General features: G+C 42.6%; 1 protein-coding gene across 1 annotated transcript in view; it reads right to left on the reverse strand.

The window, feature by feature from the left end:
• The window catches only part of LOC114037855 (very-long-chain enoyl-CoA reductase-like), a 74,255-nt gene that overhangs the window by 5,931 nt on the left and 46,694 nt on the right, over positions 1 to 21,630 (reverse strand). The window contains exons 5-6 of the mRNA XM_027854853.1: positions 21,229 to 21,334; positions 11 to 83 (exon numbers count right to left, since the gene is read on the reverse strand). Coding sequence (XP_027710654.1) covers positions 11 to 83; positions 21,229 to 21,334 — 179 coding nt within the window. The remainder of the gene's footprint in view (positions 1 to 10; positions 84 to 21,228; positions 21,335 to 21,630) is intronic.

Here is a 21,630-nt window from a genome sequence, read left to right on the forward strand (position 1 = left end):
TGTTACTTACAAGGAGGCGTGTAAAGAGGATGATTGATGTAATAAGCAAGCCAAGCAGCAAATCCCCAGTAAAAGAAGCAATTCTGGAAAATAAGTCAGTGTTCTTATTTCAATTTTAGTTTTCAAGTGTCAAAGCCCAGCCACCTTCCTCTCAGCAAAGAGGCTGGTTATGGTCAGTAAACTTCTCCCTGGGAGCCCCATCTCAGGTGGTTGGCTGCTTCACACTACGAGGCAGGGAGCACCTTAAAAACCAAGGGCTCAGGTCCCTTACTCTGGTCATCATACCACTTAGACAACGTCAATGCGGCCATTCTTAGGCAGTAACATTAGGGCTGACTGGTAGCAAGCAGGCCTCCAGGACACAAAAGCTCCCTGTTCTGTCTCTGAATCAGTGAGAGCCTTAACCAAACCAGTTAAAGGTCCTGGAGGTTGGAAAAGTCATCCACAGTCATCGTGGTTAAGGAGTCTCACTCAGTGAGTCATCTAGTCCGGATTCCTCATTTTACAGAGGAGGAAGCTGAAACCCCAAGGGGTAAGAGAGAGGGTAGGCCATTGAAGTCAGGAGATCTGAATTTGAATTCTACCTCTGACACTTAGGATGGGAGTTGTCACGAGCAAATCACTAAACATCTCGAAGCCCCATAATTGACAATAATGATATCGGTACTACCTACCTCACATAAATATTATGAGGAAAGCATATTTTGTGACTTTTGAAGTACTATGCAAATGTAATTGCAAAGTGATTTATCATAAATAGCAAAGTTGGAACTTGAACTCAGGTCTTCAGGTACCAGAGTCAGCCTTCTTTCCACTAAGACCATACTGTCTCTTCTCCAATGTGGCATATAATTATCTGTAGTGCTATAAAACAATTTCAAATCTATTACAACTTACTGGAGAATAGGGGCCATGTGTCATTGTAGTGATTATTGATATAATACATATTATTATTAATATGAAACAGCTAGATGGTGCCAAGAAAAAAAAAAGAGCACCTAGTTGACTTCTGGAGTCAAGAAGAACTGAGTTCAAATCCAGCCTCAGACACTTACTAATTGCATGACTCTGAGTAAGTCATTTGACCTCTGTCTGCCTCAGTTTCTTCATCTATAAAATGGGGATAATAAGAGAGGGAAGGGAATAAGCCTTTATATAGCACCCACTAAAAGCCAGACACTGTGCTAAACTCCTTAAAAATATTATCTTATTTTATCCTCACAACAACCGTGGAAGGTAGGTGCTATTATTAGCCCCATTTTACCATCGAGGAAACTGTGGCAAATAGAGGTTAAGTGACTTGCCCAGAGTCATATAGCTAGTAAGCGTCAGAGGTCAGATTTGAATTCAGGTCTTCCTGACTCCAGGCTCAGCACTCTATCCACTGCACCAGCTAGCTGCCAGATAGATAGACAGGTAGATAGAAAGACAGATAGAGAGATAGAGAGAGATAGAGAGATATCTAATATATGTATATGTATGTGTTACACATATATGTTTGTATATATGTGTATATATATGTTGTTTGTCCGTTGTTTTCAAAGAGAACCAGTGACATCACAAGGGGATATCTTGACTTTCGAGTGAATTGGATTTAAGTGAGGCAGAGTTGCACAGTCATAAACCTTACTCTCTTCCAGAGTCATCAGATACATATACATATACAATAGATTACCTATTACCTATCTATATTATCTATTATATATCTATAATATGTAAAACTATTACCTACTTCCCAGGGTTGTGAGAATAAAATGAAATAATATTTGTAAAGCACTTTGCAAACCTTAAGGTTCTATAAAAATGCTAGCTATTATTACAATGATATTATTATTGCCCACAGTGCCTAGCAATGTATATACTACCAGGGGTGGGGAACCTGTGGCCTCAAGGCCACATGTGACCTTCTAGGTCCTTGAGTGTGGCCTTTTGACTGAGTCCAAATTTTACAGAACAAATCTTTTTATTAAGGTGAGAAGTTTGGATTCAGTCAAAGGGCCACCCTTGAGTTCCAAGAGGGCCACTTGTGGCCTCAAGGCCACAGGTTCCCCAGCCCTATAGGACAGTCAATATTTATTGAATGAATAAAGAAGTGAAAAAAACGCAGTTTTCCAGGGTTTCGTTCCATCTTTTTAATCATTTCTAGAACTTTGCCAGCCCACCCACTAAATATTTTATCAGCCTGGTCTAGGAGTGGGAAAGCTGGGAGATATTGGTGGACTTCTCCTTTAACCAAAGCTGCTGCTTCCAGTACCACCTTTGTACCCTGTTGGGTTTGTTAACTCAAGATTAAACATCATGGGGATGGAGGTGCCCAAGAGGGAGATGGGTAGCTGACGGCAGTAAGGTGGGTCCAATAGGCAGGTGAGTGAGTGGTTATGGGATAAATGGAATCTGGAGTCAGAGAGATGTAACGAAGCCAGAGTGCCTGCCCAATAAAGTGTTGGCTTTGTAGTCAATCTTAACTCATCCTTCTCTCTCACTCTCCCCCCCGGCCCATATCCAATCAGTTGTCAAGTCTTATCGATTGACTCTATCACCACCATGTCTCTCATCTCTCCCCTCCTCTCCATTCAAGAGCCTGACTTTTATTAAGTCCTCATCACCTCTTGTCTGGGCTATTCCAACGGCCTCCTTGTTGTTCTCCCTGTTTTCAATCTCTCCCCTGCTCTAATCCGTTCTCCACACAACTGCCAAAATAATCTTCCCAAAGCACAAGTCTGTTTAGATTACTCCCCTGCTCAAGAAACTTCAGTAACTCCCTATTATCTCTAGGACAAAATATGAACTGTCCTCAGGAAGCTTATTACATTTGATGTCTCAGCAGGATATTTAAAAGCCTTCAGCATCTGGCTCAGCCCTGCCTTTCCCAATATAATTCATGACTTCCTTTCATGTGCTCTATGTTCTAGTCAAACTGGTCTCGTTACTGTCTCTGAACTTGATCTCCTATCACCACCTCCACAAAGACATGTGAAGACATATGGGAAATGCACTTCCTCCTCACCTTATCTCAGAATCCTTAGTTCCTTCAGGTGCCAACTCCCATGGGAAACCTTCCAAATCCCCCTAATTGTCATCGCTCTCTCCCTCCTCAAATTATGCTGAGTTTACTTATCTATTTATTTGAAGAATGTAAGCTTCCTGAGGGCAGGGACTCTTTGTTTTTGGATCCCTAGTGCCTAGCACAGTACCTTACGTATGGTGGGGGCTTAGCAGATATTTGTTGGATTGAATTGAATTTTAGGACCCTCCATAATCTGGTTGTTGCTATTCAGTCATTTCAGTTGTATCCAACTCTTCGTGACCCCCATTTGGGGTTTTCTTGGCAAAGATACTGGAGTGATTTGCCATTTCCTCCTCCAGCTCATTTTACAGATGAGGAAACTGAGACAAATAGGGTGAAGTGGCTTGCTCAGGATTCCACAGCTAGTAAGTGTCCAAGGCCAGATTTGAATTCCGGAAGATGAGTCTTCCTGACTGTAGGTCCAGCACTTTATCTATCCACCCTGCCACCTAGCTGCCTGCACAATCTGGGGTCACTCCCTTTTTCAACCTCATCTTAGACCTAAGAGATGAAGGTGTAATAAAAGTGCCCCATACTTCTCCCTTTCATGTACCCAGGCTACAGTCAAATTAAACTACTCCCCATTCCCTGTGCAAGTCCTGAGTTCTGTTCTGTAGGCCTGGAATGCTCTCTCTACCATCTCTACCTGTTGAAATCCTACCCAGCTGCTGAGGCTTAGCTGGATCATTACAGATTTAGAGCGCAAAGCAACCTCAGTCCAACCCCCTCATTTTACAGGTGAGGAAACTGAGGTCAAGTGGTTGAGTGACTTGCCTTACTACCCAGGTAGTAGAAAGGCGTGCTTGTTCAGCTACAGGTTAGATTAGAAGGTTTCTAGGGTCGATTTCAATTCCGAATCTGTGACACTAATAAAACCAATGTTAGTTATTTTCTTAGACTATAGAGATTTAAAATTGATGTGTGTTTTAAGAAACAGCCCAACCATTCTTTAGTTTTGAATTGGCTCATGGTCAGTGAATACTGTACGCAGAAAGGATTCTTTCCCCTCCACAGTCTCTTCTCTCTCTTTTTTATTGTTTAAGCTGAGGCAGCTCAGGCAGATGGTAGACTGAGGGAATGGTTAGACTAGCCTAGGGATCAACTGGTCCGTTGGCCTAGTGTATAACTTGCACCTTTTGTATTTTGAGGAGAGAGGTCTACAAGTCCTCCTACCGGGGATGGCGTCCATCATATTTTGTTATCCAACCCTGGCTCTGCAACAGATTTGATTTGATTTATTATTTGTAAATGTTTTGTTAAAAGATTAACTTTGAACATCAATACAACCTACTCTACTTACATAGTGATTTACATTTAAATGAATTCATTTCACTTTATAAAGTATCATAGCAATTTTTCAGATCTTCCTCTAAGTCCTCCACAGGACTTGTTTATCCATTTATTCTTATTCATTTTTCCTTTTATATAGTCATAATTAATCAACAAGCACTTATCAGGCACCTACTGTATGTGGCAAGTGCTGAAGATATAAAGAAAGAGAAAAAAGCTGTCCTTGCTTTCCTGGTGCTCACAGTCCAATGGAGGAAGCAACATGCAACCAATTGTGAACAAACTAGCTATAGACAGGATCAATGAGGGGCAGGCAAAAGAAGCAAGGCACTTTCATGAAAGGGGACCAGGGAAGGTTTTTGTAGAAGGTGGGATTTTAGCTGGGAATTGAAGGAAGCCAGGAGGCAAAGGTGAAGAGGAGAACGAGGAGGAGAAGAAGGAGGGGAAAGAGGAGGAGGAGGAAGATGAAGTGGAGGAGAATTCTAGGCATGGGGGGATAGCCAATGAAAATTCCCAGAGTCAGGAGATGGAGTGTCTTGTTGAAGAAACAGCAACATGGAGGCCTGTATCATTGGGTCAGAGAATGAAATGGAGAAGGTAGGGAGAGGTAGGAAGGTTTAAAAAGACTAGAAAGATGGAGAGGAAGAAGAAAGTTATGAAAGGCTTTGAATGTTGAACAGAAGATTTTGATCCTGGACGTGATCGTGAGCCACTGGAGTTAATTAAATGAAGGGATGACCTGGTCAGACCTGCATTTTCAGGTTATTTTGACAGCTGAGTGGAAAGTGAATTGGAGTGGAAAATGACCTGAGGCAGACCCACCAACCAGCAGGAGTGAGGTGATGCTGAGCAAGGTGGGGGCAGTGTCAGAGGAGAGAAGGGGGCATATTTGAAAGATGTTACAAAGGTAAAAATCAGCAGGGCTTGGCAACAGATTGGATACAAAGGGCTGAGAGAGTGAAAAGTCCAAAATGGCCCCTAGGAGGGGAGCCGGGGTGGCTGGGATTATGGCGGTGCCCTATACAGCAAAGGTGTCACATTCGGGCCTGCTGGCCACCAGCAAAACTCCTGGAGCCCAAACCAGATTAAAATGTTATTGGGAAAAGTTTAATAAAATAGATAACAATACAGGACAATCCAAGTAATGTTCATTTGTGGCTTTTTCAGTTAACATCCAGCCCACAGGGCTCCTTTTCTATTTGAGAGTGACATCTTTGCTCTATAGTAATAGGAAAGTTAGGAAAGGAGGAGGGTTTGGAAATGATGAGTTCAATTCTGTACATGATTTTTAAATGTCTTGAGGGCATCAGTTTGAGAAGTCCAATTAGTGTGTGCTCCATTCTTCTGGTTCCATTTCTTGCACTCTGCTTTCTTTTGTACAGATCTTTCCATATTTCTTTCTTTATTTTTTATCTCTTTCTTATATTTCTTATCCAGATACTTGCTGACCTTAATTGCATAATGGTATTTGAGTACATCAATGTACCACAATTTATTTAGCCATTCCCCTGTTGTTAGGCACTTTGAGTGTCTACCCCACCCCTTTTTTTCGTAACTACATATTGCTTTGATGAAAATCTTTGTGTAGACTTTGATAACGGTTTCAAAGTAGACTCGCAACAAAGGAATTATATGGGTCAAGGGGCATGATTTTTTTTTAAATCATTTTATTATTAACTTCCAGATGGCTAAACAAAAAAGATAAGGAATGAATTTTTAGGAGGAGAATTGCAAAATAAGTCACTCCTTGCCCAGCAGGAGTTTAGAAAGCATCCCTAAAATCAACAGCCCCCAGTGCATGGGGGCAGAGAGGAAATGAGAATGAATTTGGTAGAAAGAAGTACTTTAGGTCCTTGTGGACAAATTCCGTGCCATAACGGACATAATTTCCATGCTTCCCCAGCCCTTCCCTTAGTTCTCGGTCTCATAGTGATTTCTCTTTCCTCTCTCACTACTTCTCCCTTTCTCCCTCTTTCAACTTCTAAATGAATCAACAAATGAAGGGAAATAGCTAAGTAAATGTTGATAAATTAATATAATAGAACTCTACATATTAAGTGCCTACCTAATGTGAGCAGAATGCAGTACTCAGACCTGGGGGATATACAAAGATGAAGGAAAGCAAGAAGCATTTAGTATGCACCCACTCTATGCCAGATATTTGTCCTCCTCTAAAGTGCCCTGTAGGAAATCTCAGAATCTAGGTCTCCACAGATGTGTTTAAAAAGATTTCTAGCTCTGATGCAAGCACTCTAAGTAACAATGCATATATTAATTACAGGATAACCTCTATTTCATCCCACACAAAATGCAGAAAATAAATAATGAGCCCAGTAGCCCATTATCAGCTAATACAATTCTCCCTCTCCAGCGAGGCTTCTCCTCCCTTCCCCTCTTTCCTCCCCTTTCCTTCCCTTTCTCTTTCCCCCTCCTCTCCTCTCCTCTCCTCTCCTCTCCCTTCTCTTCCCTCCTCTTTTTCCCCTGCCCTTCCCACCTTTCTCCTCCCCCTTTCTTCCCTCTTCTTTCCTCTCTTCTCCTCTTCTCTCCTCCCCTCCCCTGTTCCTTCCCCTCCCCTCCCCTGTTCCTTCCCCTCCCCACTCCTATCCCTTCCCTTCCCTTCTCTTCTCCTCTCCCTTCAACCCACTTCCTTCCCCTCCCTTCTTCTCTTCTCCTCTCCCCAGGGTCAGCCTATAATATTGCACCACCCTTTGTTCTGAACTCCCTAAAGGGAAACCAAATTAGAGGCCCTAGAGTGGCAACCTACTGATATTCTGGTGAGACCCACTTTCAACCAATGCGTCTATTCAGGCCTCCAGCCTTCAGGCACTACCTTAAGGGTTCAGACTCCTTCCAGAAGGAGAATTCATGTGGGATTGCTGAGCAGACTAATTCACAAGCCACCGGATTTGAATGTCCTCCAGATGACTCAGGCATGGCCTTAGCAGAGGGCAAAGTTCCAGGCTTTTTCTCCCCTGCGGTATTGCTTAAGTCCTTGCTGTTCCTCTGGTGCCACCTTCTTCTCCCTAAGAGGCTAAAGTGGTCACAGAAGTCCCCCAACTCCTTGTCTCAGGAGCCTATCTGAGCAGGCATCTCCAACACCTCCCTGCCTGGAGGGTCCCCAAGACTCTTTCAGAGGGGTCTACGAGATCAAAACTATTTTCTTAATGCTACTAAGATGTTTTAATTTCTAATATGGTAAGTATAACCTTCATAAACAAAAGCTTTTGGGGGTCCACAAAAATTTCTAGGAGTGCAAAGGGCTTCTGGGACCAAAACGACTATTGTGGGTCAGTTACCCACGCCTTTGGGATTGGCCTATAAAAGGAGATAGTTGCAGTGTTAGTTTGTCCCCCCTCCCTTTTTTTATCTTTTTATCACCTTTTTGAAGGAAACCTGGGATCAGCAAACCAGTAGGTTTGGATCTGGGGTGAGAGTGGGGAAAGCACACGTGTCTCCCCTCTCTGGCTGCCACTAGTGGCTGCTCCTGGGCAAACATACTTGGGATCTGCCTCCCAAGCCCCAATCATGGAATAATAACCCTAGGTAAATCACAGCTTCTCTCTCCCTCATTGTCCTCATCTGTAAAATGAACATAATAACAGCACCTACCTTATCGGGTCATTATGAGGATTCAGAAGATTAAAATCGATCCTCTATCATTTTTATTGACCCTTTTCACAAGTAATCAATTTTGTCCTATAATAGCTCAGGTCATGGCCCTTTATCTCTGAACTTAGTTCAGAGATTCAGCTGGCCTGTAATGAATTGAAAAAAGTAGATATTGATTTGTTAATGTATATTCAATTCTGTTATTCTATTTAGTATTTTATATTTTATTCTACTCTGTAAGTGATTCTGCTCTGTAACCTTATTCTGTATCGCACGTAACAGGACCAATCCTTTTCTTTGTCTCTAAGCAAAGCAGCTTATAAGTTTTTCAGTCTCCCTCTCTGTGGCAGCTATAGCTCTCCCATCAACCCTGACAATTGAAGAGAAACTCTAAGCATGGCAATAATTATCTTAGTACCACCTGTAAATCAGACCTGCCAAGGGAGGTTTGTCACTTCGCATAACTTCAGTCTCTAAGAAGCTGAATGGCATCTATGCCATCCTGAGAAGCAGACCAACTTGACCCATCCTTGTTCTTGTCCCATCCTAAGCCACCATCCCTGCAAATTTCAGGTGGCCTTATCTTGGCCAGGTGCCTCTAAGTCTGGCACCCATCTGGTAACTATGACCTCAAGATGCAACTGCTCTATGCTTATAAAAGTGTTGCACCCCCAATTTGGGGTCTTTTGACTACTCGAGGGGCCAAGAGATCTGTTTTTTTGATGGGTAGTATCCCCATTAATAAAACATAACTTTGCTTGGAAAATCCTGCCTTGACTTACCTTTTTGGTTATAAATTCTATTCTGACAGGATTAACCCAGATTACACATAAAGCACTTTGCAAACTTTGAAGCGTTATAATAATGCTGTCTATTTTTTAGAGATCATTAAATCCCAATCCAACCCCCCATATTTTAAAGATGAGGAAATTGAGGCACAGAGAAATGAAATGACTTGCCCAAGATCATACAGCTAGTGTCTAAGGATTTGAACCCAGTCCTTCCTGACCCAGCTCTATCCACTCCATTAGCAGCTAGGTGGTGCAGTGATAGAGTGCTGAGCCTGCTGTCAGGAAGAACTGAGTTCAAATTTAACCTCAGATACTTACTGGCTGTGTGATCTCTGCCTTGGTATGCTCATGTGTAAAAATGAAGATAAAAATAACCACTACTTCCCAGGGTTGTTGTGAGGATCCAATGAGATAATATTTGTGAAAAGTGCTTAACACAGTGCCTTGCACATTGTGGGTGCTATATAAATGCTAGCTGTCACTATTATTACTGCCTGCTATCTGCAATTTTTAGATCTGATGACTTGAGCTCACTGAAGGATGCCTGGTATGTTTGCCCTTCTATACTTATCTGGTATTTCAAGATTTTCTCGGAGAGACAGGGAAATAGGAAAATAGTTGAACTTTATCCATTCCAGATTGAAAGCAAGAAGGCTGAAGAGTTTTAGAAAAGGAGAAAACCCTCAGAAAGGACTCTTGTAGGTGGTGGTCAGTTTGGCATAAAAACACATACCCATTGTTTAAGACCTTCCCTTTCCCTTATTTTGAATTTTTTACAAACCCTCTGAACCACAGGTAATGGTCCAGACATGAGTAACTGGAGGTGATGACAACTGAGAATTTTTATAGGCTTCTTTCCTTTCCATAACTCAATTTGAGATAGCCAAAGGCATTTCCTAAGCAAATAGTGACTCTATGTTTTTTTAAATGTTTGTAGTGGCTGTTACCACTTCAAGAATTTCCAAAAAAAAATAAACTTGCTGGGTCTGGAAGAAAACACCCATATAGTGTTGTCAGGGAGAAAGTCCTTCAGGAAATAAGCCCAAGTAGCTAATGGACTGGGAAACCTGAGGCTGTTTGGCAGCCCGATGCAGACAGAAAATGATGGGTTGAGCTAGTTGGGGTTAGTAAGGCAGGCCTCTGGAAGGAGCCACCATCTCAAGTCCTTATCATCTTGCGTCTCCTTAATGGACACCACTTTTAAGGAAAGACCATTGATGAAGAGTGTCTAAGGAAAGGCAACCAGGATGGTGAAGGCCACATGAGGAACAGCTGAAGGAACTGAGGGATATTTAGCCTGAAGAAGAGAATACCAGGGGACATGATAAGGATCATCAGGTCTTCAAAGGGCTGACATTGGAAGGACTAGACATGTGCTACTTCCCCCCAGACTACCGGATATGGTACAGTGGAAAGAATACTAAAATTGGGGCTGAACCTTGGCTCTGCCACGCTACTGGATAAGTTCTGGAAGTCACTTAACCTTCCTTTTAGGGCAACATTTCCTCACACACAAAAGCAGGGGGCTGGACTAGATGGCATCTCAGGTTTTTCCTGCTATAAATCTATCATACCATCAAGTTGTAAAGAGCCATCTTTAGACTTGATGTGAAATGGGTCCCCTCATTGAAGGTCTTCAAGAGGCAGCTGATGGCTACTTGATTATTTTCAACTATGAGTTGGACTCAGGGGTATGTTGGTTAAGTGTTTAACAACCAGGTCTCAAAAAAATGTATAAAGAACATACTTTTAAGCTTAATCTGCACTACTAACATTTCCTCTCTCGCTTTCTTAAGTCTAGAGTAGGTGATCAACAGAACAATTGATCAAGCCCTGATTTCCAGAGTTTGTCAGTTTCCAATGTATAAATGCTCACACTGAAATTTCACCAGCTAGCTCTCATGAAACAGTAAGTACATCACTGCGTGAGCTGAGAAGATGACTATTCTAAAATCTGTTGACAGTAAATTAGCTGATTGAAAATTAATTAATAATTGAATATTCTGTTCTGTTAATAATTGGGTTAATAACCCCATATTCCTCAGTAACTTGCAAGCAGAGGTTCTTTTGTTGCTTTTTTGAGAGCTATTGCTTCTTTTAAAGATGAAAAGCATACAAGACCCATCAACTATGTAAATTGCATCTCTCTTAGAGATAAAAAGGGAGCCCTAGGATAAGACTCTAAGCTTGCCCAGCCTGAGGGAAAAGGCCAAAACAGGAATGGGGAACAGGATTGTGTTCAGACCCCCAACCAACAGATCCCTTACACTCTTTAAGGGATGCCCTATTGCCAAAAAAAAAAAGAAAAAGAAAAGAAAAAAGAAAAAGAACAGAAAAATGATTCACCTAATGTGATAATAAGAATAAATTGTATTTGCGCATCATGTTATTGTTTACAAAGTATTTTACATACATTATCTATGGATCATAGATTTGGAGATAGAAGGGGCTTCCATCTAGTCACCCCATTCTACAGATGAAAAACGAAGGCCCAGGAAAGCTAAACGGCTTGTCTAAGGGTCACAGAGGTAGTAAGTGGCAAAGAGTGTATTTGAACCCTTCCAGAACCAGTGTTCTGTCCGCTGTAACATGTCAGCTCCCCACAGACCAAGCTGCTTTAGAGATAGCCCCCTTTTTACAGATGGGGAAACCGAGGCTTAGAGATGTTGACTGACTTGTCTAATGATGTGACATGAGTAGTCATGGCAGAACCAGGTAGGAACCCAGGCACTGAGTCTAAACGTATCCCTCTTTCCACTAGAATGTAAGGTCTTTGAACTAGAAATTATTTTGCTCATTCCATTTGGATTCCCTGGACCTAGCACAGTACTCAGCACATAGTAGGCACTTAGTAATAATAGCTAATATTTATATAGCATTTATAGATGTGCTGAATGCTTTGCAATTTTTATTTCATTTGATCCTCACAACAACCCTGGGAAGTAGGTGCTATTATATGCCCATTTAACAGATGTGAAAACTGACAAACACTTGTTGCTTGATAGTCTAACTCCCTCATTTTACAGATGAGACCACTGAGGCCTAGAGTAGTGAAATGACTTGCCCACGACCACAGAGCCAGTATCAGCTGGGATTCAAACTCAGACCCTCTGCCTTCTCATTCGTTGCTCTTTAGCAATGCCACATGGCTCTTAAGCTAATAAAAGACAAGGTTTTTTGAAACCTCTTTAGTTTTTAACGAACATGACTTTTAGGAGCTGGGCTAATGGATTTTCCAATTTCCCCACTATTTGTACATGTATGATGGTTTTGGTCCTAAATTATGGCTAAGGTGCCAGTCATCAGTCACTGGGACCTTGACTGACCTGTGAGAATCGGGCTTAAAACAGTTCAAATATCCTGATGACCCTTCTCATCAAACGTCATTAGGCACAATGAAGAACTCATCGTCCTTAGTGCTGGAGCCTGGCCCAGGATCCTTTGGAGCAAGGCGGGCTCTTCATTTCCAAAATGTCCCCATGGCACAGAGCCCTGGAGCATAGACAGAGTCAAACAGTGTCACATTTCATTGGCTACCTCTTTGAAAGAGCAAGGACACGCCAGAGGTGGACTGTGTGAACTTACCCAAGGAATGTTCTCCAGATTCAGAATGCATGGGAATACTTTCTCTTTACTAAATATAGATATAAGATGTAATATATAATATAATATTATTATATTATGATATATAATACAATAATCCATAATACATCATGAGGTGTATAATATAATTATATCATGTACTATTTCTATAGCATATAAATAAAAATTATATTATTAAATTATATGTTACATTATATGGTTGTTTATATTATAGTATCTAAATTATATATTATATATAAATATTATATTGTCTAATTATATTATATTACGCTGTATGTGTGTGTAGTATTTACATCACTCTGTGCATTTTATCCCCATTCCCCATTTACAGTAAAATGTAAGGTCCTTGAGGGCAAAAACTATTTCTTTTTCTTTTCTTTTTGTCTTTGCATCTCTAGTGCCTAGCACAATGGTGGGTGCAGAGTTGAAAATCAACAAACCTTTCTTGAATTGAACTGAATGTCAGGGTACAGTTCATTGATAATAAATTGCATAAATCTGTGTATCCCAACCAAAGGAATCTGGTTAAAGCACTGTAGTATCCCATCTTACTTCCCCTTCCTGCTGAACATCATTTACCATTTACTCAGCCTTGCAAAGCAGCTATGTGGCACAGTGGATAGAGCACTGGACTTGGAGTCAGGAAAACTCATCTTCTTGAGTTCAAATCCAGCCTCAGATACTTCTTAGCTCTGTGACCCTGGGCAAGTCCCTTAATCCTGTTTGCCTCAATTTCCTCACCTGTAAAATGAACTGGAGAAGAAAATGGCAGACCACCCCAGTATCTTTGGCAAGAAAACCCCATATGGGGTCACAAAGAATTGGACAAGACTGAAAAATGACTGGATAATAACAGCCTTGCAAAGAGTTTCTCCAATCATCTTACCCACAAAAATTCTATTTGGCTTGTGAATTAACATTTCCTCCACCCATTCCCTTACCATTCTCACCCACAAACTGACCAGCTGACATCACTAGGGTAAGTAAGGAGAACACACACTTATCTACAGCAAATATGGTCGATTTCCTAAGAGACCAACATCCCTGTAGAAATCAACCAGTCAGCAAAATGAGAGGAAAGATTCTGGACAATAAATGGATCTGCGTCTTACTACATGATTTCTTTATGGCCTGTGACTTGGATTTGTGTCCATTTCAGCAGGTACACACTCTCTGTGGGCCTGCCACATGACTGCATTTTCCAGTTTCCCTATCCTCAGGCTGTTTTCATTGTTCCAGATCATAAGCTGTCAAAACTCAAGAATTTGGATCTTAGCAAGGGCTAGATTTAAAATAGTAAGCATGCCTCGGGAACCCTGTTTACTGTACTCCACTGGGCATAGAAACAGGTGGTAGGTAAAAACACTATAAACAAACCCCCTCTCCCCTCCCCCAAGAAAAGTTATTTTCGAAACAATGTGCTGTTAACGCTAATTTGTAGATTTATGGGGAAAGGAATCCTAGTTCAATAGGGGATGTACCTGTTGACATTGCTCAGGCATAGCTCATTCTAGAAATTTAGGTCCCAGAAACAGCAGATTTTCAGCTTTGGGTTTTGGAACAAAATTTTCCTAAAAAAAATTGTACTGGCAATAAATCCATTGAGAGTTTGAGAAATTTATGACAGAGAAAGCGAAGCAGAGAAAGAGTGAGAAAAGGGGAGGGAGGGAGAGAGGGAGGGAGAAAGGAAAGGAGAGAGGAAGGAGGGAAGGAAGGAAGAAAAGAAAGAAAGAAAAAAGAAAGAAAGAAAAAAGGGAGAGAGGAAGGGAGGGAGGGAGGAAGGAAGGAAGGAAGAAGGGAAAGAAAGAGAGAGGAAGAGAGAGAGGAAGGGACAGAAGAAGGAAGGAAGGAAGGAAATGAAATGAAACAATTTTCAGTCCTTTGAACCAGCTGAGAAAAAAAAGCACAAATGGACTAGTGGGAAGTGAGAAAAAGAAGTATCTGTAACTTGGAACTCCTCTGTCTACTCATTCATAGCTTTCTTGGTCTATGATGACCAATTTTTTTTAATGATGACCATTTTTACCAAGACCACTTCACACCAAGCCTCCTCTACTGGGACCATCCATCACCTCCACCTCCCCTGCACCAGTAACCTGCATTCAGCCCGAGTCCCCTGTCTCTGATTGGCTGGCTATTGACCTTTCTTGCCAGGCCCCAGCCCTCCCTGCCACTTCTTGGTTTGCTCCCTGCCACATGTAATTGTGCATGCTTACCCAGCCCCCTTTATGTATTGTATTCTCCCACTAGAATGTAAGCTTCCTGAGAGCAGGGGCTGTCTTGCTTTCTTGTATTTGTATCCCCAGCACTTAGCACAGTGCCTAATGCATAGTAAGTGCTTCATAAATGCTTTATTTATCTATCACGAGGATAGGAATAGCAGCCCAAGGATTTCCTGGCAGATGCAATAAATCACTACTAGCCAAATGTGACTCTGCCTGAACTATTAGAACACAGGCTCATTTTACCAAATGGTCAGGATGAGGGAAAAAGACCCCCGTCTTCTGTAGTATACCCAATAAGGACTAGGTCAGGAAAAACTGACAATTATTTTTGATTTTGTTCATACTCCTCATTTCAATACATTCCCATGTGCTGTAGCAAGGAACACCATATCCAACCACCAAAACCATTGTCCTCCTGGAGTCAGCATGGCATGGCAGAAAGATCCTTGACTTTGGAGTCAGGGATTCTGGGTTCGAGTACTGGCTGTGGCTGATACTACCTATGTAATCCTGAGCAAGTTCTTTCACCTCTCTCAGTTGGTTTCCTCTTCTGTAGGATGAGAGGACTGAGCTCAGTGACCCCCAAAGATCCATTTCAGCTCCATTTCCAGGATCAGATGACTAGCTTGAGAATTGGCAGGGGATACAGTTTGGATTCCAAACAGCATGAGACAACCCTCAACCATGTCCACTGTCCCACACTGAAGAACAAGGCACAATGTCCATTTATCTCCTACAGAGAGAAAGGGCGCCTTAGAGCCCCACAGCCATGTGTGGAGAGGTTTGAACCAGTGAAAAGCATGACAGAACTGTAGCTTGATGCTGAAGGGTTAGAGAAATTCCATAGAGAAAGTCTCTATGGAGGCAAATTGGACATCAGGGATATGTTGAGTTGCCAGGTTCTCTATACGTCTACTACTTCTCAAAGTCTTTTTTTCTCTCTTCAAAGTGAAGCTGGAACCACCTCTCTCCCTCTCCCCACCCCTCTCCATCTCTCCGTCTCTCTCTCCTCCATCTCTCTCTTCATCTCTCTCCCTGACTCTCCATCTCTCACTGTTTCCCTCTCTCCAACTCTGTCTCTCCTCTGTCTCTCTGTATCTCTGTGTATATCTCTCTCTGTCTCTCTTTCTGTCTCTCTATCTTTCTTCTGTCTCTCTCTTGTATCTCTGTTTCTATCTCTGTCTCTGTGTCTCCTTGTCTCTCCATCTCTCTCCCTATATCTTCATATCTCTCTCCTCTGTCTCTCTGTGTCTGTCTCTGTCTCTCCATCTCTCTATTTCTCCATCTTTCTCTCTCTCTCTGTCTCTGTCTCTCTCTCACACACACATATGCACACACACACACACACACACACACGCACACACACACACAGAATGAAGAAGAATGTCTCTCCTCTCCAAAACTCTTGAATCAACTCTGCCCTTCACTCAGTTATCATGCTCTCCACCAATTAGGGCAGTCTAATGCCAGATGCTTGAAGTCTGAAACCCAGATTACAAGGTTGCACTGAATGGAGGGGTTAGGAAATGCAAAGCAGAGTCAGTTGGCCAACCCACAAATATTTATTAAGCATTGACTATAACTACCCCCCCCAAAGAGTGCATCTCCTGTCCTTGTGCCCTACCCTTGACATCTCAGCCTTGTCCCCGGATGCTTCACCTCTAAGTGAAGGAAGAATTAAGAGGGAACTAGTAGGCAGAGGTTGTGTGCCTTCTTTTGTTGCTATAGCAACCAAAAGACAGTTACCAAAGGCCCATCCTTATACATACTGCTTTGCCTCTGCAAAAGGTTTGTGTTCAAATGCATGAACCCTGCTGGATACCAGAGACTCTGGGCTGCTGTCTACCTCCTCCCCAGAACATTAGGGAAGCCCTGAGAGCGTGGCAGAGTTAGGTGCCAGTCCAGCAAGACCGACCCTGGAGAAACAATGTGAAAGACAAACAACTTATCATCAAGTGACTGCAAAGAGATTCTGAGAGCACTGATGCAAATGGGTGAGAGCTTTCACATCCCAGGAGACTCCAGTCATCAGAGTCACAGCGAGAGAACATTTAGACAAGGAAGCGGAGATCACAGAAAGCCAGTGTGGCTTCATCAAGAACAGATGAGGCCAGGCTAACCAAGGTTCCTTCTATGACAAGGAGGCTAGCCCGATAGATCAGGGGAATGTTGGCGAGAGTCTACATTTGGGGTTTTCCATTCTTGACTGATTCAGATTTGAAGCCACACATGCTGGTCCTTTTTGGTATGAACGCTGCATAACCGCAACTCTGGAATGTCCTGCTGATACATTCAAATTAGACTGGATTTCCACCAGCCTCTCTCACCCTCCCCAGCCCCATAGCAATACTGTGCTTCAGAGCAATGCACAGTAGAACCTAAAGAGGCCTACGCCAAGGACACCTAGATCCATTTCCAGTCCATTTCTGTAGTTTCACTTCTCTTGGTCCCCTATGCATACTTAATCTACTCCATGACTACCTCAGATGAGGCTGGAAGGAGCTGTGAAAACTGACCAAAGTGGTCAATGAGTGGAGACATTTACATTCTGAGCACCCTGCACAAAACTGTCCAAAAGAAAAGTCTCTCTCTCTTTAGTCTCTCCATTGGAGTGGATATCACCTCTCTTTTTGTAGACCACCCAGGAGAATAGTGATTCTTAATATTAGAGGGAATTTTGAACTCTGTAATGTTATTGTCATCATCATTAACATCATCACCTCCTCTCCTCCTCCTGGTCCTCCTCCTCCTCTTCCTCCTCCTCCTTTTCCTCTTCCTCTTTCTACTCCTTCTTCTCCTTCTCCTCTTCTTCTTTCTCCTCCTCCTCCTAATTCCTAAACCTGAGGTACATCCTGCTGAAAGTCACCTATGAAGCCATATTAATTTCCCTCTGGTCCAGTGTGAGTCTTAACACTACCAGACTCCTAATGGATAGTAGAGCGAATCAGCTTGGACTGAGATATCTCGCCTGGTTCTCCTGTAGCAAACTGAAGCTGGGCATCTCAAAAGGAAGGACAAATTTGATCCATTAAGTTCACTCACATCTTGGAAACAAATGACTGGATTCAGACAAGTTATACCTATGATCATACAACTTCAGGATGGAAAGTACCTTGGGATGAAAGAATGAATGAATTTCATAGTATTTATTAGGCACATACTATGTGCTAAATGTTGGGGACATTAAATACAAGCAAGTCCTTGCCCTCAAGAAGCTTACATTCTAATAGGGCAGGATAACACACAAAGTTGGAAATGAAGAGAGGGGAGACATGGGTGAAGGGGTATCAACGTTGTGGCCTGGTTTAGAAATGGCCAGAAGTAGGTGGTGGCCTGAGTTCTGGACAAGGTAAGGCAAAAGCTTACTTAGCAAAACCCAGGTCCTGGAAAGACCTGCCATCTGGTCCAACCTCTTCATTTTACAATTAAGGAAACTGAGATTCAGAGAAATTCAGACTTGCTGAAGGTCATAGGTTAGATTGGAAGTGGCACGGTGGATAGGGTGCTGAACCTAGAGGCAGGAAAATCCAAGTTCAAATCAAGCCTCAGACACTTACAAGCTGTGTGACCCTGGACAAATTACTCAATTACTGTTTTCCTCAGTTTCCTTATCTATAAAATAAGGATAATAATAGCAAGTATCTTTCAGGGTTGTTGTGAAAATAAAATGAGAAAACATTTATAAAGTACTTTGCAAACCTTAAAGCACTATATAAAAATATTATTATTAATTATTAAAGTAACAGATAGATTTGAACCCCACCTCCCATTTTATGTCCTTTCCACTGTATACGCTACCTACCAGAAGAGTAAAGAATTAAAGCAATACTAACAAAGCCAAGAGCAGTCAGGTGGTACAATGGATAGAGTGCTGGGTCTGAGTCAGAACGACTCCTCTTCCTAAGTTCAAATCTGGCCTCAGACACTTACTAGCCATGTCACCCTGGGCAAGTCACTTAACCCTGTCTGCCTCAGTTCCTCATCTGTAGAATGAGGGGGAGAAGGAAAGGGCAAACAAACTCCAAATGGACTCATGAAAAGTTGGACACGACTGAAAAACGACTGACCAACAACATAGCCAAATTCCTGTATTTACTTTAAGGTAGAGGCAAGAGGCTGGTATTATCCATGTGGGTTATACCCACTTTCAGTAGGGACTGTTGAAAGCCCCCAGTTACTATATTCCTAAACTGCAATGGCAAACTCAGCTCCCATGTCTACACATGAAGCTTCCCCAGCTCCTGGGGGACAGAATGAAGACTTCTTACCTTGGATTCTGGAAGACCTCTAGAGGGGAAGAAGATTGGAAGAAGACCTCTCAAAGTCAAGGGCAGGGTTGTCCTCCCTGTGGGCATGGAATTCCACCTCTTCCCCCAGGCCTAAGCTGTGACTGGGACACCCTGGGGAAAGGGCTGCATTTGGCTTGGCCTTATTTTTTTTTGGCAACATTTTCTATTCCAGGAACACTAAGTGAGATTAATGGACTTGATAATCAACTCTGAGCTGTGTCAGATGATCAATAGGAAAGGGACAATTTACAAGGATTGAAATGTTTACGAAGCAAGATTGAAAGTTTATACGGGGCCACTAAATCCCCCACTAACAACACTGGAGGCTTCAAGGTCACTTTGGAGCCAACCAAAATTGTCTGGAGATCAAGCGTCAGGTTTTCTGTCACGAAACACCTGATCGTGGGTCTGCATACTCACGTGCACATGCGCACACACACATACACATACACACACACACACACACACACACACACACACACACACTCACACACCATTCCTCAACACTGGGACCCTCTCAGCTTTCAACCCCATGTTCCACTGGGATTGGCTTTGAGTAGTTTTTTAGAGGGGTGGGATAGGAGAACATTGGGTCTCCCCATCTCCCCCAGGCTGGAATTTCAATGGCCATTCGCCCTATCCCATTATTGATCAGAATGGAAACTTTCATCTGCTCTGCTTTTTGTGACCTGTCTGGTTTGTCCCTCCTTAGGCTGCCTGGCAAACTCCTGCTCCTGGGAGTTTATCATAATGACGTCAGACTCAATGGGGACAGCCAATCAGCTTAGCCCATTGAAACTCAGAACTCCTTCCCTCCAATCATCCATTAGCTCCCAGTGGCAGGGAACATAGGCAGGGGTCATCATGCCCAGCTGCAAGGTTGTTGTTGTTTAAAACGAGTGTGATTAATGCACATCCATTTAATATTTTTCTCTACTTCAGTAAAACATAAAATTCAAAAGATCAGAGATTTAGAAGTGGAAGGGACTTCAGCAGCCATACAGTTCAACCCCCCTCATTTTACAGATGAGATTGAGGCCCAAGGTCAAATAGTGTCAGAGATGGAATTCGAACCCAGGTCCTCTGACTCCAGAATTTGTACTCTTTTCAAAAGACCTTCTGACCTTGCCATCATCTGCCCCTCCACAACACCCTTTGGAATTGCAGGCCTTGCCATCCACCCTACAGCTAAACTTTCATGTGTTGTCTCCCCAGTTTGAGTGGAAGTTTCCTGAGAAAAAGGACTATCTTGCTCTTTCTGTTTGTAACCTTAGCAATTAGCACAGCACCTGGTACACAGAAAGTGCTTAATAAATGCATTTTCCTTCATTTCATTCATTCATGCCACCATACCACTCTAATTGTCCAAGCTGGGCTTCAGCCCTGTATCTGCGACTGCCACATGGGCCATACTTCCTACTGCACCATACTACATCCCAATAAGTCAGCTAACAAGGGACACTCGGGTAGAGCTAGGTTTGGCCTCCAAGAAACCCATCTCTACTGGTTCTGTTCACTCCTTATCACATCTGGACAGAAAGGAGACCCCTCTCTACTCCCTGGCTTCAGTTGTGGCACAAAGGTGTTTCTCCAAGAACTTAACATTTAGCATTTTGAAATTATATTCTCCCTACCTCTGACTCTTATTATTTGTGTGACATTGGGAGAATTATTTCACTGTCCTGGTCCTTAGTTTCCTCATCTGTAAAATGAAGAGGCTGGACCAGATGACTTCTGTGGTCTTTTCTACCTCTCCATCTATGGTTGCCCTCATTCCACCCTCACCTCACTTAATCTATTCATTATAGCCAGGATGAAACAAAAGTTTGGAGGGATTTGGCCAAAGCTTGGGGGAAGCCTAAAGATCAAAGCCAAAACTCAAAGTGCCGCTGGCCCTAGCCATATCTTTGGACCATTGGACCACACCTCCACTCTAATTATAAAGAACAGAAGGGAGGGAGACCAAAACAAAACAAAAATAAAGGCAAAATCTACAAGTATCTACTTGGCAGGAAGAAGTCTTAAAAATATATCAGTAATTTTGAAATCACATCCAAAGAGCCAAGAGGGGGAGGGGAAGGAAAACTGAAGGGATATGATACTTTGCAATGCTTAAAACATCAATAGGAAACTGTACTTGGGATTCCAAGGGGGTGAGGTGAAGGGTTGGGGAGGGAAGGAGAGATTATGGAGGCTGAAATAATGTAGTGGGTAAGAGATCTTGTCAAGGGATCAGAGGCCCTGGGCACGAGATGTCGTTACCATACGTTACCACAAAGCCACAGCCAGGAAGAGTGTTTGTGAAGTAGAGCAGGGAGGCCTAGAGGCTGGTGCACCAGCTGGCGAGAATTTACCTTAAAGATACTCTTCAGAGGCATGGTCCCATGAGAGAACCGATGGACAAAGATGATTTCAATCAATCGTTTGATGTAGTGGGAAGAATGGCAGATGCATGCCAGGCTAGATAAGGCAAGATAAAAGGGGGTTTTTAATGATAAATAAAGATAGCCCAAATTTATATAGCTTGTTAAAGGGCTTTATAGAAACACTGCAGCTAGGGGGTGTGGTGGATAATCAAATGTTGGACGTAAAAGCAAGGATACCTGAGTTACTTACTAGTTGTATGACACCGGACAAGTCACTTCACATTTCTCAGACTCAGTTTTCCCATCTGTAAAATAGGGATAATAATAGCACCTACCCCACAGAGCTGTTATGAGGCTCAAATAAAATAATGTAGGTAAAGTGCTTTGAGA

The sequence above is a fragment of the Vombatus ursinus genome, unplaced genomic scaffold (genome assembly GCF_900497805.2).
Source record: "Vombatus ursinus unplaced genomic scaffold, bare-nosed wombat genome assembly UNPS02010639.1, whole genome shotgun sequence".
NCBI classification, from domain to species: Eukaryota; Metazoa; Chordata; class Mammalia; order Diprotodontia; family Vombatidae; genus Vombatus; species Vombatus ursinus.